Below are 27,500 nucleotides of genomic sequence, written 5' to 3'. Positions count from 1 at the left end.
GGGTCACTTAAAACCCAGACTAATGGTAAATGGACTGACTTATATAGCGCCTTTATCCAAAGCGCTTCACAACGGCCTCTCATTCACCCGTTCACACACACATTCACACACTAATGGCGGCAAGCTGCCATGCAAGGCGCCGGCCTGCTCACTGGGAGCAATTTGGGGTTCAGTGTCTTGCCCAAGGACACCTCGACATGTGGCCAGCTGGGGCTTGAACTGCTGATCTGCCAACCTTGCGATTCTTCTTCTTCGGCGTATGGGTAGTTGTTTTTCCTCTCCACTCCACCAGGCTCGGGGCAGAGGGGCTACCCTTTTACCACCCCGAGACCTGGTTGAGGGGCTCATCCGGGCTATATTTCTGGACACCCCTCCAGAAGCCACGTCATCGTCTCGTCATCTAATACCGACAGACCATGCATCCCGTTGGGTGGGTGGTACACCGGGCAATCCAGGATAATATGGTCTGCGGTTTGGTCCTCTGCGCCACACTCGCACGACGCATTTGGGGCCAAGCCCCATCTGTGCATTGATGAGCGGAAACGCCTGACGCCGGTCCGGAGACGATTGAGCCTCACCCAGGATAGCCTTGGCAAGTCCATCCCGAGGGGCTCAGGGCCGGCAACTGGGATGTGGTCGCGGAGTTTGGAGGTGTTAGCCTCCCACTCCGCGCGCCACATATAATCCGCCCATCCTGCCGCACTGATGTTGAGATCTCTGCATTGCTGCCTGAGATCCTGTGCGGCAGGCACAAATGGGTGTCTCGACTTGAGACGCCGGGAGGGCTTCGCTGTTATAGTGAGCCTATCATGGAGCAGATGGTTATTAAGCTCCACGGCCCGGCAGGCGAGACGTGCTGTGGCTCCCATGCGGCGGAGGCCTGCGGGCTGGATGCCTGCTAGGATGGGAAGGTTGTCCACGGGGGTAGGACGCAGGCATCCTGTCACAATGCGCAAGGCTTCGTTTATAGGCGAGTCGATGAGGCGGGTGTGGGCACTGCGACACCATACTGGGGCGCAGTATTCACTAGTTGAATAAACGAGGGCTAGGGCTGCCGTGCACAAGGTCCTTGCGCCGGCGCCCCAGCCCGAGCCAACCAGTCGCCTCATCAGCGCCACACGAGCTGTTAACTTCTTGCGCAGTGACTCGAGGTGTCGGCGAAACGTGAGCGTCCTGTCCAATGTCACGCCGAGATAGATTGGCTCAGCGGAACATGGCAGGGGAGTTCCATCTAGGTGTACTCTAAGCTCACGTTTAGCCTCCCTGTTGTTAAGGTGGAAGGCAGCCGACACCGTCTTTGCCTCGCTAAGCTTCAATCTCCATTTCCGGAAGTATGCCACTAGTGTCTGCATGTCCTGGCTCAGAATCCCCTCCACAGACTGCCAATTTCCAGCAGAGTACACCACTGCGAGGTCGTCTGCGTAGGCGTACTTCCGCGAGAGTGTGTTCGGCAGGTCATAGGTGTAGATATTATAGAGGAGGGGGGCCAGGACCGATCCCTGAGGGACGCCGTTCTTAAGGCGTCGAAGCCTGCTTAGCTGTCCGCGACCGGTGGTGAGGGTAAAGCTGCGATTACGGATGAGCTCCATGATCATTCTGACCATGTGCCTGTCCGGCAGCAGGCGGAGCAGCTTGCAGGAGAGGCCGCGATGCCATACGGTATCGTAGGCAGCCCTCAGGTCTATAAAGACTGCCCCGGCCTTCTTTTTTGCCGAAAAGCAATCCTCGATGTCTTGAGTCATAAGGGTGACTTGATCTACGGTCGACCTCCCGCGTCGGAACCCGGCCTGCTCACGTGGGAGCAGCGGGTCGACAATTGGTTCGATGCGGGCGTAGATGAGACGCTCGAGGATCTTGAAGGGGATGCATAACAGAGAGATGGGACGGTAACTCTTAGGGTCCCCTTCAGGCTTATTCGGTTTAGGGATCGCAACAACTAGGGCTCTTCGCCAGATTTTGGAGATCTTGAGTTGGCGCAAACAGGAAGTGAGGAACGCTCTCAGCCAGGACTTCAAGGCGGGTGCGGCATGGAGAATAAGCTCCGGGCAGATGGAATCAGGCCCCGGAGCTTTCCCTGGCTTTAGATGCTGGAGGGCAGCAGCGAACTCCTCCGGGGTGAATTCACCGGAGATGTAGTCACTGCTAGGTGTTGGGGCCCTCCAGAGGTCTGACACTTCTTTTGCCACAAGTCGAGGCGACTCGCGGTCTTTGCCCTCGTATGACCCACTTTTCACAAATTGTGATGCGATTTTATTTGCAGAGATGGGGCAGTGACGGGGGGAGTGTCTGGACCTACCAGTGAGATTGTTCATGATACTCCATGCCTTACGGCTGGAGTGCGAGAAGTCGATGGAGTCAATGGCCTCCTCCCTCCTCCCAACCTTGCGATCATGAGACGGAGACTCTACCTCCTGAGACACAGCCGCCCCAGAAAGACTTCACAACTCCTGAACCAAGTGAGTATGGTGGCCTGGTGGGGTCACTTCAAACCCAGACTAATAATGTGTACACTGTCAGAGTCACCTATAATATCAATCAGTCTTATTATGATCGCTATTTTCATTCAACATATGGTTTGGACCCTGTAGTTGATTATAGGCATAATAAGTTGTTGTTGTTGTTCAGATGAACCTTCGCCCTCTACTGATGCACCAGTGATGAGGCCAAGCCGTCCATCCTATGCACCATTCTGGACTGTCTCAAAACCAAAAGCTAATTTTACCGCATCAATGATTGCTATAAAACATAACGCCGTAGATCGTAAAATCCTAATCACGCAGCTGAGTGAGGTGGTCAGCAAACCTCTGCCCCTCGATCCCCAATGAATCCAGAACGGCGTGACTGTCATATCTATATGTTCTGATTACTTCACCGTCGATAGCGTCCTATATTTTCTATTTTCTGTGTCGCGTAAAAGTATGATGTGTGTTCTAACATATTTTGTGAAGACTACTGTAGTGGAAAATGTGTTAATTCTAAGATTTACATGTCGAAGTGTCCTTGGGCAAGACACTGAACCCCAAATTGCTCCCAGTGAGCGGGCCGGCACCTTGCATGGCAGCTTGCCACCATTGGTGTGTGAATGTGTGTGTGAATGGGTGAATGAGAGGCCGTTGTAAAGCGCTTTGGATAAAGGCGCTATATAAGTGCAGTCCATTCCCAGCTCTTCCTGTTACTGTGAGGCTGGAGAGCCAAGGTCAAAGGGGCAAAGGCGGGGGGTGGATAAGTTTGTGTATAATAGACGGAGCCCAGAAGATTGGAGTGTTTTTTTTGCTGTTCTATACTCATCATTGCTGTATCAAGTGCTTTAATAAAATAGTTTCCTGTGCTCATTCTAATCACATATCTACATGAGAAACAATTAAATAACAACACTACACTCAATTGTCGGGCTGAAACCTCAGATAACGCTCGCCTCTCTGCTTGCTCCTGTTTGAAAACCACCCTGTACCATCTCATCTGGTCGCCATCTTCCATTGATAATGGAATGGACGCTCACGTCTCTTCACTACACTGGCTCCCCGCTGGTGGAATGAGCTCCCCACGGCTGTCAGAACTGCAGAGTCACTACCCATCTTCCACCGGAGACTGAAGACCTCCATCTCTTCAGGCTACACCTTAACTGCTCGTCCTGAGACATTACCACCCCCCTATACTGTGTCTCCTGAGACATCTACTACCCCCCAGCACTGTGTCTCCTGAGACATCTACTACCCCCCAGCACTGTGTCTCCTGAGACATCAACCACCCCCCAGCACTGTGTCTCCTGAGACACCTACTACCCCCCAGCACTGTGTCTCTTGAGACATCTACTACCCCCCAGCACTGTGTCTCCTGAGACATCTACTACCCCCCAGCACTGTGTCTCCTGAGACATCTACTACCCCCCCAGCACTGTGTCTCCAGAGACATCTACTACCCCCCAGCACTGTGTCTCCTGAGACACCTACTACCCCCCAGCACTGTGTCTCCTGAGACATCTACTACCCCCCAGCACTGTGTCTCCTGAGACATCTACTACCCCCCAGCACTGTGTCTCCTGAGACATCTACTACCCCCCAGCACTGTGTCTCCTGAGACACATGTGTTTCCCCTATACCGTGTCTCCTAAGACTCTACTGCCCCCCTTGTACTGTCTCTCCAGTGTCTATATATATTTAAAAAATTAAAAATTATTAACGACGACTGCCAGTGGCCCCTGGCCTGAGCTAGATTACGCCTCCTGCTAGAACTGGTGGATTGATGATTCACTTCCTTAGTCAAATGTATCGATTGTAAGTCGCTTTGGAATAAGGCGTCTGCTAAATGCCAAACATGTAAATGTAAATAATGAAGGGCCACTTGTGATGTAGTAGCGTTGTGTCGCATCATGTGTGTAGCCTGACAGCTTTATGATTCATTTCTTTTTACAACAATTTGCCATTTTTTTGCAGACGCTTTTAATCCAAAGCAATTTACAATTACGAATTACAGGGACATCCCCCTGGAGTAACTGAGGGCTAAGTGCCTTACTCAAGGACACACTAGTGGTGGTGTTCCCAGGTCTTACTCAAGGACACACTAGTGGTGGTGTTCCCAGGTCTTACTCAAGGACACACTAGTGGTGGTGTTCCCAGGTCTTACTCAAGGACACACTAGTGGTGGTGTTCCCAGGTCTTACCCAAGGACACACTAGTGGTGGTGTTCCCAGGTCTTACTCAAGGACACACTAGTGGTGGTGTTCCCAGGTCTTACTCAAGGACACACTAGTGGTGGTGTTTCAGGTGGGATTTGAACTCACAACCTCCTATCACCAGTCCAACTCACTATCCACTAGACCACCACTACCAAAGACAACATTTGGAGCTGCAAACAACATTCTGATAACTTTCCTTCTAGTTTGTTTCCATATTGGTTTTGTTCTAAACATTGAATATCCAATGCAGTCGCAGTGACACTCTCTAAATTAAAATAAATAACATCAGTGAATTAACATAATGCATGATCGATGCTACCTTCAAAACTCAAGCTTGCCTTCTCTAGTTAACCCTCTCCCCTTCCCATGTGTCCCTAGCACTACCTTAATTATACTTTCTTTCATTTATTTTCTTCTTTTTATCTTTATTCATTTATATTAGTTCCTACTACAGGATTCTACCATAGGTCTTTTAACTTTGTAAAGCGTCTTTCTCTTTGAGTCTCTAGAAAAGCGCTATATAAGTCTGATTGTAATATTATTATTATTATTATTATTATTATTATTATTATTATTATTATTATTATGATGATTATCATTATTATTATTATTATCATTATCATCATTATTATTATTATTATTATTATTATTATTATTATTATCATTATTACTATTATCATTATAATAATAACAATAATTATTATTATTATTATCATTATTATTATAATTATCATTATTAGTATTATTATTATCATTATTACTATTATCATCATCATTATTATTATCATTATTATTATTATTATTATTATTATTATTATTATTATTATTATTATTACCCACTTGAGGGTAAAACATGTTTACGGTTTGTTTTGTATTTTGGCATTTTGGTCTAATCAGCACAACACTAGCAGGCCTACCACACACCCTCTCATGTTCTTCTCATTAAGGTTAAGGGGTTACACTGATATCCATGAAGGCAGTTTGTTTGCTGATAATTTGACATTGAGTGATGTTGGAAATCAATACCATCACCAGCTGACATGTGGAGCTGTGATTAATGAATGTTGGAGTCATCAGGCTGCTAAAGGTCGTCTGTGGTCGACCACAGTCTTTTAAGGAGATGTTCGTTGTCAAACATCTGTAAAACATCTCTCCTGTCCTGAATTGTGTTTATATCGTGTCATATTTTTATGCCATCTGTTGTTAACTCATAGGGCTTGTGTGACTTAATCTCAGGCTAGGCGAGAACAGGCAGGACAGTGCATTTGTGCAGTCTTAAGTTGGGCATTTACATGAGATTCTGACTGCATGGCTTGGGGCGGCTGTGGTGCAGGAGGTAGAGTCGCCGTCTAATGATCGCAAGGTTGGCAGATCTCCGGCTGGCCACATGTCGAAGTGTCCTTGGGCAAGACACTGAACCCCAAAATTGCTCCCAGTGAGCGGGCCGGCGCCTTGCATGGCAGCTTGCCGCCATTGGTGTGTGAATGTGTGTGTGAATGGGTGAATGAGAGGCCGTTGTAAAGCGCTTTGGAGCAGCAAAAAAGGCTCTATATAAATGCAGTCCATTTGCCATTTACCATTGACATGACAGCTATTGAAACCCTCAATAAAATGAATCCCATGAATTCAGTTTTTAATAATCACCACATAACACAACTGTCACCTGAACATAATACTGTATATGTGCGATCAACAGATCTCTCAAACTGCTCATCATAATGACGTGTATCCCCTCACAGCCTTGTGGCTTAGGCCTATAGGGTTGGTCCTTATTCAGGTACACGTGTCAAGAGAACACCCATGATTGGTGGTGAGAAGTTCCTCCCACAATGCATGGCTGCTGCCCCCTGCAGACTGTTAGACGTAACTGCGAGGCTGAACAGCGACCTCGCTCTACAACCTCCATCAGCCTTGATTTCGCGGTTCTCATAATAAATCTCACGCAGCTGTGATGTTATGAAACCAGAAAGATGTGATCGCGATCCTCATCCAACAGGTATTGAAGGCCGGTGATTGGAAACTTGTTTGTTTGTTTTTGACCTTTTCTAACGAGGTCGTAGCCGACTCCTAACACGCCAGGACACCTCAGGAGGACTCACAGATACTGACAGTTATGACAGTTATGTTTTGTCTAAAAAATCTTTGCAATTTTCCTGAGACAGTAGAGATTTTGACAGGAAGTATGGGTGAGAGAGAGAGAAGGGATGACATGCAGGATATGTCCACGGCCGGAATCGAACCCTGCGGTTACATGGTCGATGCTTAACCCGTTACGTCACCTAAGCGCCCCATTTTCTAGCACTTTCTAAGCTGTTTCCTACATGAGAAGCGTGGCCCAGGTCTTACATAACTGGAAGACGCTAAGACACATTCAGATGCTGTGACGTACATCAGAACAGACGTAGCGTTGATCTGGACAGCTCGTCCTACGACTAGGAAAGGGGATGGAATTATCTTTCAGTTACAACGGTTGAGTAATGTTATATAGTGGTTTGGTAATGTTACATAGTGGTTTGGTAATGTTACATAGTGGTTTAGCAATGTTACATAGTGGTTTGGTAATGTTACATAGTGGTTTGGTAATGTTACATAGTGGTTTGGTAATGCAGTTACCAAGTTCACAAACCCTAAGCTTCCCAATCGACTGAGGCGTGTTAACATGGGGTAAATTATGACTACGAACATGGCCTTGTGAAACAGAAATCCATACTCAATGTAAGAACGTGTTGAGTATGAGATGTTTTCAAGGATCCTTCACCTACAAGATTTATACAACATGTAACCAGAAGGACTAAAACAGCAGATGAAACACACCTGTATAACTGGACATTGTGTATTGTGATGAATGCCTGACAGCCAGACACGGACACATCAGCAGATGTACTTGTGGATTAGAAAAGCCCCAGGAAGATAGTTTAGATAGTTTCCACTGACAAATGTCAAACATGTTGAGATTGCCACATTAAACACCAGTTCACATGGAGAGCAACTCCATAAGCCTCTGGCCACCGATAACAACATCCTCCACCTCCTGAAACATAAAACACACTCAATACTCTTCTGTTCAGCTACAGACTGCTGGAAACACAACCTCCTAGAGAATGTCCACTACATAGATACTGTGAGACTGATCTGTACCGACCCTGTCGCTAGTCGAGCCAAACTACTGCAACAACGCAATGGATTGGGTGAGTAATCCCCACTGCTACCTAGTTAACTAGAACACTACTTTACATTGTTACCTAGTTAACTACAACACAACTTTACATTGTTACCTAGTTAACTAGAACACTACTTTACATTGTTACCTAGTTAACTACAACACTACTTTACATTGTTACCTAGTTAACTAGAACACTACTTTACATTGTTACCTAGTTAACTACAACACTACTTTACATTGTTACCTAGTTAACTAGAACACTACTTTACATTTTTACCTAGTTAACTAGAACACTACTTTACATTGTTACCTAGTTAACTAGAACACTACTTTACATTTTTACCTAGTTAACTAGAACACTACTTTACATTGTTACCTAGTTAACTTGAACACTACTTTACATTGTTACCTAGTTAACTAGAACACTACTTTACATTGTTACCTAGTTAACTAGAACACTACTTTACATTGTTAGCAGGCTCACAAAACAAGCTGTGTTAGTTGACTAGGGATGTGTCGTTGATTTGCAACAACGCTGAAATGTATTCACATTTTTCAGAAGAAAAGTCCGATCATTACATCGGATCCCGACATGGGGACCAAAGCATTAGAACGTGACACATTTACTTGGCAACACAGTCTCAGTCTTTAAGCTGATATTGACGTCTGACTCTATGGAGTGATCAGTTAAATCTGCTCTCATTCGGGTCTTCTGGGATATCTGCAGAGCTTGACAACATCTCACCTCGTCTCCCCTGTCTGAGCAGAGGTAGATGGACTGTACTTATATAGACTGACTTATATAGCGCCTTTATCCAAAGCGCTTTACAACGGCCTCTCATTCACCCATTCACACACACATTCACACACCAATGGTGGCAAGCTACCATGCAAGGCGCTGGCCCGCTCACTGGGAGCAATTTGGGGTTCAGTGTCTTGCCCAAGGACACTTCGACATGTGGCCAGCCGGGGCTCGAACCGCCGATCTGCCAACCTTGCGATCATTAGACGGCGGCTCTACCTCCTGCAGAGGGGTGTCAAGCAACCACACGGCCACACAGGGCCTCACAAGCCTCCTCTAAACCATCGTCCCCCTCGAACAGACGATTTGGGTTTCTATAATAAGACATACCGGTACTAGATACTGTATCTTTGGCCCCTTCTCACAACAAACACAGGGACTGCCAGTGGATACATGTTAGCCTCTCACTGAGCAGAAAATGCATTTACTTGGGGAATGAAAGGGGGGGGAAGGATATTCAATTCCTTAAAACCTATTCCTTGTCAACACTGGAGGTTTAATATTTTATGAGGCGGGGTGGAGGGGCTCGGGGGAGCGGACTGCGAGGGGGTTTTCACGCCACTCTGAGAGAAGAGGGGAGATTTCCCGAGCGGCCATCTCACATGCGGTAACCCGATAACCCCCCCCCCCCCCCCCCCCCCCCCCCTGGACACCAGGGCAGCTGTCATTGGCGCCTGGCACCCCCCCCCCCCCCCCCTCGGCTCAGAGACGGGCACAGCACAGCCGTGAGAATACACACACACACACACACACACACCATACACACACAGACAGACAGACAGACACACACACACACACACACCATACACACACAGACAGACACACACACACACACACACACACAGACACACACACAGACACACACACACACACACACACACACACACACACACACACACACCATACACACGAGAGGGGAGAGGGAGCAAGCGATGGATTCACTCCCTCAAAAGACCAACATCTATTTTTATTTGTAAGCTTGCTTGTAGTACAATCGCCCCGATTTCCATAAGCTAGCTGCTAGCCTATAGGCCTACACCCTCCAGATACTCCTCAACGAGGACGCCTGTCTGAGGGAAAATAATCCTCTGTTCTGTTTGAAGACCCTCTCAGATCTGAACTGCTGTGTACATTGTCAACGATGTCTTGACAAAGCTTTTAGAAGCTAATAACACCCTTGAAATAAAAAAAGGAAGTGTGTTAAAGTAATCGTATTCATGAACGAGGTTTCTGTCTATATTGGTTTGAACTCTGCAGCTCAACTCTGACGAGGACAGTATGTTTTTTTTTAAACAGACTCTGAAATGGTCAAAGGCCTTCGTAAAAACACATTAACAAGATTCTCATCTGGGTCAAACTATTAACCTTGTGCATAACAAAAAACCTCATACAATTTCACCCCCCCTGAAAACAGATGTCTAATTCCGAAGGCGAAGGGTTGTTGTAGGAAATGCACATCGACCAGCAGATGATTAGAGGTCAAGCACGGTACGTTCTACCCAGAAACAAATACTACACTCCACACACAGACGACACAGCTAACACAGCGAATAACACAACTACAACAACACATCACCCCACCAGGTGAAAGAGAATGACATCTTTCATGACGTTTTATGAAAGTAGTTAAGATAAAAATGTATAAAACAGCCAAGCGAAGAAGCACTAAGATGAGGCTTCTAAAGACAGACGCAGGGAGTAAGTAGGGCTGGGGAGTGTTTGAAGTAGGAGCCGCATGTGTGTGTGTGTGCGTGTGTGTGTGTGTGTGTGAGCCATGCAATGCATTTTTAATGGATGCTTTTTACTGTCTGAGTGTCTTTGGCGGTGCCTGTGCGATTTGTCATCATTGGCGAGGCTGCAGTCAGTCTGGAGCTGAGGTGGCAGGCGGGCGTACCGCAGGGGCTTGTGGGGGCTGAGGGAGGGGGGGTGGGGAGGGAGGGGGAGGGGGGGGGGTGTCCCTGGGGGGGTGCTGTGGGCAGCTGGAGGCTCTCCTCTCCTCTTTGACGACATCACTTCCCACACCAAACCCTCTGTTAGCAGCTCTGTTAGCAGCTCTGTTAGCAGCTCTGTTAGCAGCTGAGCCTCCCACAAACCCTCTGGACCTGTTTGCTGTCTGCTGGGAGACACACTACTACACACTACTACACACTGTATAACACACTGATAACACACTGTACTCTACTACACACTGTATAACACACTGGATAACACACTGTATAACACACTGTACTCTACTACACACTGTATAACACACTGGATAACACACTGTATAACACACTGTACTCTACTACACACTGTATAACACACTGGATAACACACTGTATAACACACTGTACTCTACTACACACTGTATAACACACTGTATAACACACTGGATAACACACTGGATAACACACTGGATAACACACTGTACTCTACTACACACTGTATAACACACTGTACTCTACTACACACTGTATAACACACTGGATAACACACTGTACTCTACTACACACTGATAACACACTGTATAACACACTCTACTGTACCACATATGACCCTGATAACACACTGTATAACACACTGATAACACACTGTATAACACACTGATAACACACTGTATAAGACACTGATAACACACTGTATAACACACTGATAACACACTGTATAACACACTGATAACACACTGTATAAGACACTGATAACACACTGTATAACATACTCTACTAGAGACGACCCTGGCTGTATAACACACTGTATAACACACTCTACTGACCTCGGCGATCTCACACACCGTATCGCGCAAGATAGCAGCTAAACACAGACCAGTACCTGCAGTCTCACACTGCTGGATGTATGTAAACACAGACCAGTACCTGCAGTCTCACACTGCTGGATGTATGTAAACACAGACCAGCACCTGCAGTCTCACACTGCTGGATGTATGTAAACACAGACCAGCACCTGCAGTCTCACACTGCTGGATGTATGTAAACACAGACCAGTACCTGCAGTCTCACACTGCTGGATGTATGTAAACACAGACCCAGTACCTGCAGTCTCTTACTGCTGGATGTATGTAAACACAGACCAGTACCTGCAGTCTCACACTGCTGGATGTATGTAAACACAGACCAGCACCTGGGCCATATTCCACTAACGGTGGCTTAATATAGCGGCGCTATAATTAAATGCGGCGCTCAGGGACCTCGAGATTGGTATTCAAGCCTCAGGTGATTCCTCGAATGAGGATCAGCCTTGTGTCATCAGGGCCATATTCCACAAAGCTCGATAAAGTTCTAAGCCTCGATAAAGTTCTAAGCCTCGAAAATGTTAGCTTGCGTTCGGTGCCATCAATGTGGCTCAAATAATTCGCTGCTTGTTTGAGCTCCTTCTGAGTCAGATATAATTAGCCTGGTCCCGACCAGGCTAAAACACAGGCTATAGTCATCCGTGCGTCAAAAAAGGCTCACAGGCGGAAACTAAACCCTGAACGAAAGTTCCTCATGTGTCTTTTAGGAAATATTAGTTCCCACTTCACACGAGATAGATAGATTAGATAGTTTGATTAGATAGTTTGACTGTGTGATAGATAGATAATTTGATATTTTGAAAGTGTGATCGATCGATAGATAGTTTGATTGTGTGATAGATAACTTGATATTTTGAAAGTGTGATAGATAAATCGATAGATCAATAAAGAAAAGAGTGTAAAAAAAAAAGAAGTAATTGTCTCAACTTGCATTACCGTCATCACAGCGGTCTGGCTGGCGTAGTGGTAAGACTGCGGCCTCGAGTTCCAAAGGTTGCGAGTTCGAGGCTTGACTAAGTCATTCATTTTATTATTTTTTACATTTAACCGAAGATTTCATGCAAAGGTTTCAAACACCATTGTAATCGTGTCAGTTGTTGTAAATTAGCCTGCACCATAATTTTATAGCCTACAATACTTTTTTAGATGAGATTTTAGATTAGATTCAGACAACGAAATGCAGTAAAAAGTGCGTCTGTAGAGGGATTCGAACCACTGATATAAAATGACGAATAAATCCTATGGCAGCAGTCGATACCACTAGGCCATTGTGGCGATATGATGGTTTGTAGCCTGCTGCGGATATAACCACAGTAGTAATATTCATTTATTAAAATATGAACATATAACAATAACTGGGGCTAGTATGACCTACGCATTTAATCGGTCAGCAATTTCTTGCCAAACCATTTCCCTCGCCTTGTTAATTGCGGCAGTATTGCACTATTTTACATCTTATTTTTCCGTTTTCATAAAAATCAATAATTCGGAATGCTGCGCAAATGTAGTACCCCTGCAGAGTGGAGTATCTTCATTTCGACAGATCGACACTTCAGGGCTTTTTATGTCTGCGTGCACGCGCCCATATCGAAGATTTGTAAGCCTGTCTTCTGTGAACACTGATGACACAAGGCTGATCCTCATTCGAGGAATCACCTGAGGCTTGAATACCAATCTCGAGGTCCCTGAGCGCCGCATTTAATTATAGCGCAGCTATATTAAGCCACCGTTAGTGGAATATGGCCCAGTGTTCACAGAAGACAGGCTTACAAATCTTCGATATGGGCGCGTGCACGCAGACATACGCAGCCCAGAAGAGTCGATCTGTCGAAATGAAGATACTCCACTCTGCAGGGGTACTACATTTGCGCAGCATTCCGAATTATTGATTTTTTATGAAGACGGAAAAATAAGATGTAAAATAGTGCAATACTGCCGCAATTAACAAGGCGAGGGAAATGGTTTGGCAAGAAATTGCTGACCGATTAAATGCGTAGGTCATACTAGCCCCAGTTATTGTTATATGTTCATATTTTAATAAATGAATATTTACTACTGTGGTGATATCAGCAGCAGGCTACAAACCGTCATATCGCCACAATGGCCTAGTGGTATCGACCGCTGCCATAGGATTTATTCGTCATTTTATATCGGTGGTTCAAATCCCTCTTCAGGCGCACTTTTTACTGCATTTCGTTGTCTGAATCTAATCTAAAATCTCATCTAAAAAAGTATGTAGGCTATAAAATTATGGTGCAGGCTAATTTACAAGAACTGACACAATTACAATGGTGTTTGAAACCTTTGCATGAAATCTTCGGTTAAATGTAAAAAAAAAAAAATGAATGACTTAATCAAGTCTCGAACCCGCAACCTTTGGAACTCGAGTCCGCAGCCTTAACCACTACGCCAACCAGACCGCTATGATGACAGCAATGCAAGTTGAGACAATTACTTTTTTTTTTTTACACTCTTTTCTTTATCGATCTATCTATCACACTTTCAAAATATCAAGTTATCTATCACACAATCAAACTATCTATCGATCGATCACACTTTCAAAATATCAAATTATCTATCTATCACACAGTCAAACTATCTAATCAAACTATCTAATCTATCTATCTCGTGTGAAGTGGGAACTAATATTTCCTAAAAGACACATGAGGAACTTTCGTTCAGGGTTTAGTTTCCGCCTGTGAGCCTTTTTTGACGCACGGATGACTATAGCCTGTGTTTTAGCCTGGTCGGGACCAGGCTAATTATATCTGACTCAGAAGGAGCTCAACCAAGCAGCGAATTATTTGAGCCACATTGATGGCACCGAAAGCAATCTAACATTTTCGAGGCTTAGAACTTTATCGAGGCTTAGAACTTTATCGAGCTTTGTGGAATATGGCCCTGCAGTCTCTTACTGCTGGATGTATGTAAACACAGACCAGTACCTGCAGTCTCTTACTGCTGGATGTATGTAAACACAGACCCAGTACCTGCAGTCTCACACTGCTGGATGTATGTAAACACAGACCAGTACCTGCGGTCTCACACTGCTGGATGTATGTAAACACAGACCAGCACCTGCAGTCTCACACTGCTGGATGTATGTAAACACAGACCAGCACCTGCAGTCTCTTACTGCTGGATGTATGTAAACACAGACCAGTACCTGCAGTCTCACACTGCTGGATGTATGTAAACACAGACCAGCACCTGCAGTCTCACACTGCTGGATGTATGGAAAGCACTCTGAATTGCCCCTGTTGTATGAAATGTGCTCTACTAATAAACCTGCCTTGCCTTGTACTGCACACCACAACTACACAGGCCCAGATATACTGTAGGTTTATGCACACAAACACCACACAGATATGCCAGGCAGTGAATGTTATTATGAGTACTGGGCACTGTTATGATGCCATAACCTTAACCATGAATAACTTTGTTCGTTAACTCTGTGTTCTATGTGCTCATGTTATCTGTTGTTAACTCTGTGTTCTATGTGCTCATGTTATCTGTTGTTAACTCTGTGTTCTATGTGCTCATGTTATCTGTTGTTAACTCTGTGTGCTATGTGTCATGTCATCATGGGGCGCTTAGGTGGCGTAGCGGGTTAAGCGTCGACCATGTAACGCAGGGTCCCCGGTTCGAATTCCGGCCGGGGATATATCCTGCATGTCATCCCTCCTCTCTCTCACCCATCCTTCCTGTCTAATTCTCCACTTTATCTATCAATAACAATGAAAAATATGAGTGGGACTGCCCCACTCAGAAAAAAATTACTTTAAATAAAAATGTGTCATGTTATCTGTTGTTAACTCTGTGTTCTATGTGTCTCATGTTATCTGTTGTTAACTCTGTGTTCTATGTGCTCATGTTATCTGTTGTTAACTCTGTGTTCTATGTGTTCATGTTATCTGTTGATAACTCTGTGTTCTATGTGCTCATGTTATCTGTTGTTAACTCTGTGTTCTATGTGCTCATGTTATCTGTTGTTAACTCTGTGTTCTATGTGTCTCATGTTATCTGTTGTTAACTCTGTGTTCTATGTGCTCATGTTATCTGTTGTTAACTCTGTGTTCTATGTGTTCATGTTATCTGTTGATAACTCTGTGTTCTATGTGCTCATGTTATCTGTTGTTAACTCTGTGTTCTATGTGCTCATGTTATCTGTTGTTAACTCTGTGTTCTATGTGTCTCATGTTATCTGTTGTTAACTCTGTGTTCTATGTGCTCATGTTATCTGTTGTTAACTCTGTGTTCTATGTGCTCATGTTATCTGTTGTTAACTCTGTGTTCTATGTGCTCATGTTATCTGTTGTTAACTCTGTGTTCTATGTGTCTCATGTTATCTGTTGTTAACTCTGTGTTCTATGTGCTCATGTAATCTGTTGTTAACTCTGTGTTCTATGTGCTCATGTTATCTGTTGTTAACTCTGTGTTCTATGTGTTCATGTTATCTGTTGATAACTCTGTGTTCTATGTGTCATGTTATCTGTTGTTAACTCTGTGTTCTATGTGCTCATGTTATCTGTTGTTAACTCTGTGTTCTATGTGTCATGTTATCTGTCGTTAACTCTGTGTTCTATGTGTTCATGTTATCTGTTGATAACTCTGTGTTCTATGTGCTCATGTTATCTGTTGTTAACTCTGTGTTCTATGTGCTCATGTTATCTGTTGTTAACTCTGTGTTCTATGTGTCATGTTATCTGTTGTTAACTCTGTGTTCTATGTGCTCATGTTATCTGTTGTTAACTCTGTGTTCTATGTGCTCATGTTATCTGTTGTTAACTCTGTGTTCTATGTGCTCATGTTATCTGTTGTTAACTCTGTGTTCTATGTGCTCATGTTATCTGTTGTTAACTCTGTGTTCTATGTGTCATGTTATCTGTTGTTAACTCTGTGTTCTATGTGTCAAGTTATCTGTTGTTAACTCTGTGTTCTATGTGTTCATGTTATCTGTTGTTAACTCTGTGTTCTATGTGCTCATGTTATCTGTTGTTAACTCTGTGTTCTATGTGTCATGTTATCTGTTGTTAACTCTGTGTTCTATGTGTTCATGTTATCTGTTGTTAACTCTGTGTTCTATGTGTCATGTTATCTGTTGTTAACTCTGTGTTCTATGTGTCATGTTATCTGTTGTTAACTCTGTGTTCTGTGTGTTCATGTTACCTGTTGTTAACTCTGTGTTCTATGTGTCTCATGTTATCTGTTGTTAACTATGTGTTCTATGTGTCTCATGTTATCTGTTGTTAACTCTGTGTTCTATGTGCTCATGTTATCTGTTGTTAACTCTGTGTTCTATGTGTCATGTTATCTGTTGTTAACTCAGTGTTCTATGTGCTCATGTTATCTGTTGTTAACTCTGTGTTCTATGTGCTCATGTTATCTGTTGTTAACACTGTGTTCTATGTGCTCATGTTATCTGTTGTTAACTCTGTGTTCTATGTGCTCATGTTATCTGTTGTTAACTCTGTGTTCTATGTGTCATGTTATCTGTCGTTAACTCTGTGTTCTATGTGTTCATGTTATCTGTTGATAACTCTGTGTTCTATGTGCTCATGTTATCTGTTGTTAACTCTGTGTTCTATGTGTCATGTTATCTGTTGTTAACTCTGTGTTCTATGTGTTCATGTTATCTGTTGTTAACTCTGTGTTCTATGTGTCATGTTATCTGTTGTTAACTCTGTGTTCTATGTGTCATGTTATCTGTTGTTAACTCTGTGTTCTGTGTGTTCATGTTACCTGTTGTTAACTCTGTGTTCTATGTGTTTCATGTTATCTGTTGTTAACTATGTGTTCTATGTGTCTCATGTTATCTGTTGTTAACTCTGTGTTCTATGTGCTCATGTTATCTGTTGTTTACTCTGTGTTCTATGTGCTCATGTTATCTGTTGTTAACTCTGTGTTCTATGTGCTCATGTTATCTGTTGTTAACTCTGTGTTCTATGTGTCATGTTATCTGTTGTTAACTATGTGTTCTATGTGTCATGTTATCTGTTGTTAACTCTGTGTTCTATGTGTCTCATGTTATCTGTTGTTAACTCTGTATTCTATGTGTCTCATGTTATCTGTTGTTAACTCTGTCTTCTATGTGTCTCATGTTATCTGTTGTTAACTCTGTGTTATATGTGTCTCATGTTATCTGTTGTTAACTCTGTGTTCTATGTGTCTCATGTTATCTGTTGTTAACTCTGTGTTCTATGTGTCATGTTATCTGTTGTTAACTCTGTGTTCTATGTGCTCATGTTATCTGTTGTTAACTCTGTGTTCTATGTGCTCATGTTATCTGTTGTTAACTCTGTGTTCTATGTGTCATGTTATCTGTTGTTAACTCTGTGTTCTATGTGCTCATGTTATCTGTTGTTAACTCTGTGTTCTATGTGTCATGTTATCTGTTGTTAACTCTGTGTTCTATGTGCTCATGTTATCTGTTGCTTGTTGTTTCTGTGTTTTCTGTTTCTCCCATATTGTCAGCGTCTTTGAGCCTCGGAAAAGCACTATATAAATACAATGAATTATTATTATTATTAATAACTGGTATAGTATAGTAGCATAGCACCATTAACAACCGCAGACAGACAGAAGGCACTGAAGGCAGAGGAGGAGGAAGGGACAACTGTTTGTATTCATACATCAGATGATAGAGAAGTCAGCCGAACAGCGTGACAGATACAATGTGACAAACAGTTTCACCATCTCTCTGTGAGTCACTGAGCCTGGGGGGGGGGGGTGACCCCAGCACTGTGTCCTTGCCTGGGGGAGGTGGGCTGTCTGGGGTGGGGGTGTGTGTGTGCGTGTGTGTGTGTGTGTGGGGGGGGGGGGTGTTGTGTGTGTGTGTGAGGGGGCGTGGGTGTGTGTGTGTGTGTGTGTCTGTGTGTGTGTGTGTGTGTGTGTGTGTTGTGTGTGTGTGTGTGTGTGTGTGTGTGTGTGGGTGTGTGTGTGTGTGTGTGTGTGTGTGCATGTGTGTGTGTGTGCGCACGTGTGTTTACTTTAGCTGGGTGTGCGTGTGTGTGTGAGAGTGTGTGTGTTTGTGTGCGTGTTTATGTGTGTGTGTGCGTGTGTGTTTATGTATGTGTGTGTGTGTGTGTGTGTTTATGTGTGTCTGTGTGTGTGGCTATTGGCAGCGCTAAATAGATGAAACATTCAAACACGCCCCGGCGATATCAACAAGTCAGGAGAAAAACAAATGTGTTACTTCTGATTGGCTGGGCCAGACGCCTGTTTGGATGGACTTGGAACAACTTCCTGCTTCTGTTAGATTCTAAACGGCAACATTCCATCCCAAAGGTTCTGTTCTCAGTGTTGGTCAGTTTGTTGTGAAGAAACGTACACAGATGACACATGACACAACAAGGCCACCCCCCCTGCCCACAGCCACCCCTGGCCTTGTTGTGAGGGGGTTAGGGTAGGGGGGGTTGGCTAGTAGGTTTAGAGGTCAGTTTCCTCCTCTTCCATCTCCCTGCAGGTATGAGCCAACGCTGGTCAACATCTGTGATCTGAGCTACAAGCACAACAGGAAGTCAGGGGATCACAAAGCAATGTCAACCCCAGACTCTCGACCCTAGAGATCCAGATAAGGGGGGTGGGGAGGGGGGCAGGAGGGTGATAGAGGGAGGGGGAGGAAGGGGTGAGGACCTTTACATTTACAATTTTGGCATTTAGCAGACGCCTTATTCCAAAGCGACTTACAATCGTTACATTTGACTAAGCAAATGAATCATCAATCCACCAGTCGTAGCAGGAAGAGTAATCCAGCTCAGGCCAGGGGCCATTGGCAGTCTCCGTGATAGAAGGAAAAACCTTCTTCTATCACCTTCTTCTAAACCTAGCCTTTTTAAAAAAAAAAAATTTAGACACTGGGGAAACAGAGAAACAGGACAAGGGGGGCAAATAGAAGTAGTTTTTTACCTGAGAGATGTCCATGACAGAGTCGCAGCTGAGGGGCCGTGCGGAGGTGAGGTCGTTGAAGCCCAGCAGGGTGGAGATGATGCCGTTCTGGTCGATGCGTCTGATCATGGTGCCGTCCACGAAGAACACCACCCCGTGCTTGTCCACCGTGATGCCTGACGAGAATAACACAGTTAATACTAGAACAGCCATGGGTGGGGTCATTAACACTAGAACAGCCCTGGGTGGGGTCATTACCATTAGAACAGCCATGGGTGGGGTCATTAACACTAGAACAGCCCTGGGTGGGGTCATTACCATTAGAACAGCCATGGGTGGGGTCATTAACACTAGAACAGCCCTGGGTGGGGTCATTAACACTAGAACAGCCATGGGTGGGGTCATTAACACTAGAACAGCCATGGGTGGGGTCATTAACACTAGAACAGCCGTGGGGGGGGTCATTAACACTAGAACAGCCGTGGGTGGGGTCATTAACACTAGAAAAGCCATGGGTGGGGTCATTAACACTAGAACAGCCATGGGTGGGGTCATTAACACTAGAACAGCCATGGGTGGGGTCATTAACACAAGAACAGCCATGCGTGGGGTCATTAACATTAGAACAGCCGTGGGTGGGGTCATTAACACTAGAACAGCCGTGGGTGGGGTCATTAACACTAGAAAAGCCATGGGTGGGGTCATTAACACTAGAACAGTCATGGGTGGGGTCATTAACACTAGAACAGCCATGGGTGGGGTCATTAACACTAGAACAGCCATGGGTGGGGTCATTAACACTAGAACAGCCATGGGTGGGGTCATTAACACTAGAACAGCCATGGGTGGGGTCATTAACACTAGAACACTAGAACAGCCGTGGGTGGGGTCATTAACACTAGAACAGCCATGGGTGGGGTCATTAACACTAGAACAGCCATGGGTGGGGTCATTAACACCAGAACAGCCATGGGTGGGGTCATTAACACTAGAATAGCCGTGGGTGGGGCCATTAACACTAGAACAGCCGTGGGTGGGGTCATTAACACTAGAACAGCCATGGGTGGGGTCATTAACACTAGAACAGCCATGGGTGGGGTCATTAACACTAGAACAGCCATGGGTGGGGTCATTAACACTAGAACAGCCATGGGTGGGGTCATTAACACTAGAATAGCCGTGGGTGGGGCCATTAACACTAGAACAGCCATGGGTGGGGTCATTAACACTAGAACAGCCGCGGGTGGGGTCATTAACACCAGAACAGCCTTGGATGGGGTCATTAACACTAGAACAGCCTTGGATGGGGTCATTAACACTAGAACAGCCGTGGGTGGGGTCATTAACACTAGAACAGCCATGGATGGGGTCATTAACACTAGAACAGCCGTGGGTGGGATCATTAACACTAGAACACTAGAACAGCCGTGGGTGGGGTCATTAACACTAGAACAGCCATGGGTGGGGTCATTAACACTAGAACAGCCATGGGTGGGGTCATTAACACTAGAACAGCCATGGGTGGGGTCATTAACACTAGAACAGCCATGGGTGGGGTCATTAACACTAGAATAGCCGTGGGTGGGGCCATTAACACTAGAACAGCCGTGGGTGGGGTCATTAACACTAGAACAGCCTTGGGTGGGGTCATTAACACTAGAACAGCCATGGGTGGGGTCATTAACACTAGAACAGCCATCGGTGGGGTCATTAACACTAGAACAGCCATGTGTGGGGTCATTAACACTAGAATAGACGTGGGTGGGGCCATTAACACTAGAACAGCCGTGGGTGGGGTCATTAACACTAGAACAGCCATGGGTGGGGTCATTAACACTAGAACAGCCATGCCTATTTCACCTGCTATAAGAGCCGCTAAGCTGCTACTTACACACAACGACCACTAGTTGGCCGCTTGTTGGTCTGCCTCCTACATAGAAAAACTGCAAAATATCTTCATACTAGCTTATCCTGGTGTGATTTAGAACATGTAAGGAAACTGGGTGGTATAACGCACATATCTAGGACAAGTCATGAAAGGAGGGTCCTGAAATTTGATCAAGTGCAAACATTTTGACCCCTCATGGCTGTTCTAGTGTTAACTAGGTAGCAGTGGGGATTACTCACCCAATCCATTGCATTGCGTTATTGCAGTATTCTGGCGTGTCATTGATTTTCAACAACATTGAAATGTTTTTACATTCTTCAGAATAAAAGTCTGAACAGTTTGATTGGTTGCCGACTTGTTTCACCAGCTACCGTCACCGCAAGTGATTCACTGCCATCAATAATTAAGGGTCTGATTCAATACCACATAGTATTACTAAACTGTATTCTAAGTGAAAAGCCTACGAGTCACCAAGAGAATATGTCTTCATCTCTCTCTCTCATTCGTCACACACACACACACACACACACGCACACACACACACACACGCACACACACACACACACACACACACACACACACACACACACACACACACGATGAGTCAAATCTCCCAAAACAGATGGAAATGCCTTAGCGAATTATGATGCTCTGTTCTCCCTGCGCAGATCTAGAGATAGACATGTAAAGAGAGCTATTGTGTTTGGGTGTAGAAGCGCGGTGTTATTTCTGAAGACGTGAATCATAACGACACCCCTGTGGTGGACTCAGAGGCAGCGTGTGATCCGATGACTAATGTAGCAGTCATCTAAATGTGGCAGGAATAGTCCTGAAGAAGACACAGGAAGACTTTCTCTACTGAGGGATTCTGGGTTGTTTGTGGTGCCCAGGTTCAGAGTGACCACAGCCACAAGGAGGTTGACATTATGTGACCCACTTGAGAGAGAAAATGTCATTCAAGGTCTGAAAACTGAAGTGTATTGATTGGGTCTCCCATCAGAGACACACTGAAGTCTAAAGAGGAGCTCAGTGGAATACGATACTTACCGTTCAGTAAACTGAGAGCCGACACATCACACCTTTTCATTTCAGTACCTTTTTTAACACTAGAACAGCCGTGTCTATGTTACCTACTATAAGAGCCGCCTCGGGGGTCAAATGACCATAGTCTTTACAATGGGAAGCTGCTATTTACACAGAATGACCACTAGCTGGCTGGCTTGTAAATTTGCCTGCCTCCTACACAGAAAAACTGCAAAATAGCTTCATACTAGCTTATCCTGATGTGATTTTGAAAATGTAAGGATACTGGGTGGTAGAACGCACATATCTAGAAGTCATGAAAGGAGGGTCCTGAAAATATGATCGAGTGCAAAGATATAAAACCATTTTTTACTCAAAGGGTCAAATGACCCCACCCATGGCTGTTCTAGTGTTAATGACCCCACCCATGGCTGTTCTAGTGTTAATGACCCCACCCATGGCTGTTCTAGTGTTAATGACCCCAATCATGGCTGTTCTAGTGTGTTAAGTGTCAGTGTTTAAACATGGTCCTACCTCGGGGGTTGTTGAGGGTGGCCTCCACCGCCTTGCCTCCGTCCCCACAGCGGGTCTCGTCGTAGGGCAGACACTGGTCCCCCGTGCCCACCACCAGCTCCAGGTTCTTGGCCACGTCCTTGACGGCGCTCAGAGACTTGACTCTGAACACCTTCCTGCTGCTGGTGTCTGACAGGTACACAGCACCTGAGACAGGACTGGTGGCCAGGTAGTACTTATGGGCCGGGCTGGTGCTGTGGAGGAGGAGAGGGACAAACACACGTCAAGGGGGGGTAGTGGTGGTCTGGTCTAGTGGATAGTGAGTTGGACTTGTGATCGGAAGGTTGTGAGTTCAAATCCCGCCTGAAACCACACCACCACTAGTGTGTCCTTGAGTAAGACCTGGGAACACCACCACTAGTGTGTAGTTGAATAAGGCACTTAGCCCTCAGTTACTCCAGGGGGAATGTCCCTGTAATTCGTAATTGTAAATCGCTTTGAATTAAAAGCGTCTGCTAAATGGCAAGCACTCGAGTTGCATAACATTACATATTTTTTTAATTCCACGTTCATTGATAAAATGACATAAGGGATGGAAAGGGGAGATAGTTTTAGGGCACCCCCCCCTGAAATAAAAACTGTCAAAATCACCCCCCTTCTAAAACTGCCATCCCCCCTTTCCATCCCTTATGTCATTTTATCAATGAACGTGGAATATATATATATATTTTTTCACTAATTGTCCTCCTGCATTTGACCCTAACTATGAAAGAGCAGTGTTGCCATGGTAGCCCGGGGACCGACTCCGATTCTGAGCTGCCTTGGTCCAGAGCAATGACGTATGGAGTATCTGACACCTAACATCCATAACATGCATGTTGTTTTAGGAGTATAATAATGATCGTTATGCTTTAATAATAATAATCAAAAGGAGGATACACAGTTGGTCTCCCACCCTCTGCGCTGTCATCAGCACAAATTGTCCCCAGATAGTTTTTTTTACAACTTGAGTCCTGGCTACAATACAATCTGCTTTCAGTCAGACTACTTAACCAGCCCTCGACCAGAGCCCTGCATAAGTAATAGCACACTGAAACATGTTTTATTCTTTAAGTAACACACACATCAAAAGTAAAGGGACAATTGTCTTGACAGATGTTTCTGGTGCGTTTTTAAGTACTTTTACTAAGGCTTCACATTTGCCTTGGGAGGCTGCTACTGGTGTCTGTCAACATGTGTCAATACCACCGACCTCATCTGTAAAACATGGAGGAGAGTCTGTTATGGTTTGGGCATGTTAGCGTTAGCGTTAGCGTCAGGGTTAGGGGTTAGGCCAGCGCAGGCAGCAGTAGTAGCGGTTAGCGTCATGTTAAAGATGATGTCAGTTGGAAGGGCTCACCACGCTACAGAGAGACCTGTCAGCGGGCTTCAAACAGGATTAAGACAAAACCAAACCTGTAACCTTCAGCTGTCTCTCGGGGGCCGCGGGGCTCGGTGCCAACACATATATTATCACACGGATGAAACGCAGGAACCGGTCGGTCGGTCGGTCGGTTCTGCGGCGAGCTGTCAGCTCCGGTTCATCTTTTTTGAATGACAACTGACCTTCTGCGGATCGGCGGTGACGGGACGGTCCGGCGCACCGCGGGGCGGACATGTCACAACCAACCGACTGACCCGGCTGACTGATATTTCAATGTCTTACATTCCCTGACAGAAGCGGTTGGGTGGGGAAAAAATTAATCCTCGATCCTCGTATTGTAATAGGTCACCGACAGAAAACCAACCTCTCTCTCTGTCTAGAAGGTTCCGTCTCTCTATCTCACACAATAATCAGACTGGGGACCTTATCCGCTCCATCGCATGTAGAACAGAGCGGATCTCCCCCGCGGTGAGTGAAACTATGAGGGGGTATCTCCTGACCTTCAGAGCCCAGAGAACACGGACGCCGTCTGGAGTCACTGACAACATCTAGTTTGTGGAGATAATTGGATTTTGCTGCATGCTGTTTGCAGTGGTGGAGGGGGGGGGGGGGGGAGGATGGGTAGGTGGGGGTGGGAGGGAGGGGGGTGGGGGACATCCTTAGTGGGGGTTCACTGCACACTGCAGTGAGATCATCTACCACCCATTCAGTCCACACACATACACATATGAACACACACACACACACACGAGCACACACACGCACACAGTTGTGTGCTTGCACGCACGCACCCACCCACCCACCCACCCACCCACCCACCCACCCACCCACCCACCCACACACACACACACACACACACACACACACACACACACACACACACACACACACACACACACACACACACACACACACACACGCCATCCATCTTTCAACGGTTAACAGTGTACTGTGTAATGGTTTATTCAGAGAAGCCCTCTCTCTCTCTGGAGAGTCAGGAGGCTGTGATACAGATCTGCTGTGTGTGTACTGCAGCTCCAGGGCAGTGAGTGTTTCTTCTTCGTGGGTTTGTTGATGTTGACTCAGACGGAGGCAGATGTACCGTGTCACTTCCCTTTCCTGTGACAGCATCATCAGGCCCCGAGGTCACGACCCTCTGATGAGGAAATCTATCTATGTCTCCTCACCAGAGACCAGCTGGTTAACACTGGAACAGCCGTGTCTATGTTACCTACTATAAGAGTTTAACACTAGAACAGCCGTGTCTATGTTACCTACTATAAGAGTTTAACACTAGAACAGCCGTGTCTATGTTACCTACTATAAGAGTTTAACACTAGAACAACCGTGTCTATGTTACCTACTATAATAGTTTAACACTAGAACAGCCGTGTCTATGTTACCTACTATAAGAGTTTAACACTAGAACAGCCGTGTCTATGTTATCTACTATAAGAGTTTAACACTAGAACAGCTGTGTCTATGTTACCTACTATAAGAGTTTAACACTAGAACAGCCGTGTCTATGTTATCTACTATAAGAGTTTAACACTAGAACAGCTGTGTCTATGTTACCTACTATAAGAGTTAAACACTAGAACAGCCGTGTCTATGTCACCTACTATAAGAGTTTAACACTAGAACACCCGTGTCTATGTTACCTACTATAAGAGTTTAACACTAGAACAGCCGTGTCTATGTTATCTACTATAAGAGTTTAACACTAGAACAACTGTGTCTATGTTACCTACTATAAGAGTTTAACACTAGAACAGCCGTGTCTATGTTATCTACTATAAGAGTTTAACACTAGAACAGCCGTGTCTATGTTACCTACTATAAGAGTTTAACACTAGAACAGCCGTGTCTATGTTACCTACTATAAGAGTTTAACACTAGAACAGCCGTGTCTATGTTACCTACTATAAGAGTTTAACACTAGAACAGCCGTGTCTTTGTTACCTACTATAAGAGTTTAACACTAGAACAGCCGTGTCTATGTCACCTCCTATAAGAGTTTAAACTCAAAACGCAAAATAGCTTTATACTAGCTTATCCTGATGTGATTTAGAAAATGTAAGGATACTCGGTGGTAGAACGCACATATCTAGGACAAGTCATGAAAGGAGGGTCCTGAAATTTGATAGAGTGCAAAGATACAACATATTTTTTTACTCACAGGGTCAAATGAGCCCACCCACGGCCGTTCTAGTGTTAACGTCCACACACTCAATAAGGATCCCCCAGCCGTGGTGTCAGGGCCAGCGTGGTGTTTGTGTGAGTTCAGTTATGGACGACAGCCACACAACAACACGTTATCTATGCTCCGCTTGTTACGCTCCAACATAGATGAGGTTCCTCCTCAGCGGTCTCATTACCCAGAAGCCCCGTGTAGATGAGGATATCCAGTTAGTTTACATGTAAACTCACCTCTGAGCAGTACGCCCAGACCAAACATCATTAGCTGCTTTCTGAATGTATGATATGCTTCTATCACCATGTATTGGGGAAAAAGGGAAATTGCCACGCTTCGTATAACGGAGTGTATAAAGGAGGGTTATTGTAGAGTATTATTTAAGGGTGTGTTCTCACTGGAACATTTAAGGGTGTGTTCTCACTAGGACATTTGCTTCACTTGGGTTTGTGTGCTTTGCTCTGCGTCATTTGGAGCTGTGAGAACGCACATTCAAAGTCGCTCCCTGAGCAAACAACCAATGCATGCTCCGCTTGAAAAGGGTGGTTTCGCTCTGGTTAGAAGCGACGCATCGAGGCAGTCCATAGGAAAACAACAGCGCATGCGTGTTGATCTGGATAACAGCGGGACGAACGGGCAATTTTACATTTTTCTGACCAATCAACTACCACGTCTGTTGCTTCGATTGCGTATGTTATTTGGTTACATAAAGCAAATTTGTATTATTGTTCTCACTTGGAAGTGAGGGATAGGGGTAGGACATGATAAGCTTAGGCTTCATCCTACTCCCTTTAGAACAGAGAGACCTGTACTTTTCATTATTAGTTTTTCTATTTTTAAATCATGTTCGAAATAAAGATTCATTCATTCAGGTAAGAGAACTTCAGTTCTGTCCAAACCTTCTTCAACTGTCCTTCCCTGATTACAACAGACCGCTCTGAGCTCTCTGCTGTGTCAAAGTGTCAAACTGAATTCCGATTGGTTCTCCTTGTTAAACAGCTGCTAATTGAAATACTTCAATCTCTACTCCAGGGGCTCTCTCGCTCTCTCTCTCTCTCTCTCTCTCTCTCTCTCTCTCTCTCTCTCTCTCTCTGTCCTGTTGTGAGGTTCTCATCATGTTGTTAGTAGCATGACCTGTGGT

The 27,500-nt window shown here is 45.0% G+C and overlaps 1 protein-coding gene across 1 annotated transcript in view; it reads right to left on the bottom strand.

Annotated features, from left to right (window-relative positions):
• Window positions 1–27,500, bottom strand: part of tenm4 (teneurin transmembrane protein 4) — a gene marked incomplete at both ends in the record, with an annotated part of 257,838 nt that overhangs the window by 65,289 nt on the left and 165,049 nt on the right. Inside the window, 2 exons of the mRNA XM_080526836.1 lie at window positions 19,340–19,494; window positions 22,764–22,996. Of these exons, the coding sequence (XP_080382962.1) occupies window positions 19,340–19,494; window positions 22,764–22,996 (388 nt within the window). The remainder of the gene's footprint in view (window positions 1–19,339; window positions 19,495–22,763; window positions 22,997–27,500) is intronic.

This window comes from Nansenia antarctica, assembly GCF_963989245.1.
Source record: "Nansenia antarctica genome assembly, chromosome: 1".
Taxonomy (NCBI): domain Eukaryota; kingdom Metazoa; phylum Chordata; class Actinopteri; order Argentiniformes; family Microstomatidae; genus Nansenia; species Nansenia antarctica.
This window is presented reverse-complemented; position numbering and strand designations above follow the sequence as displayed.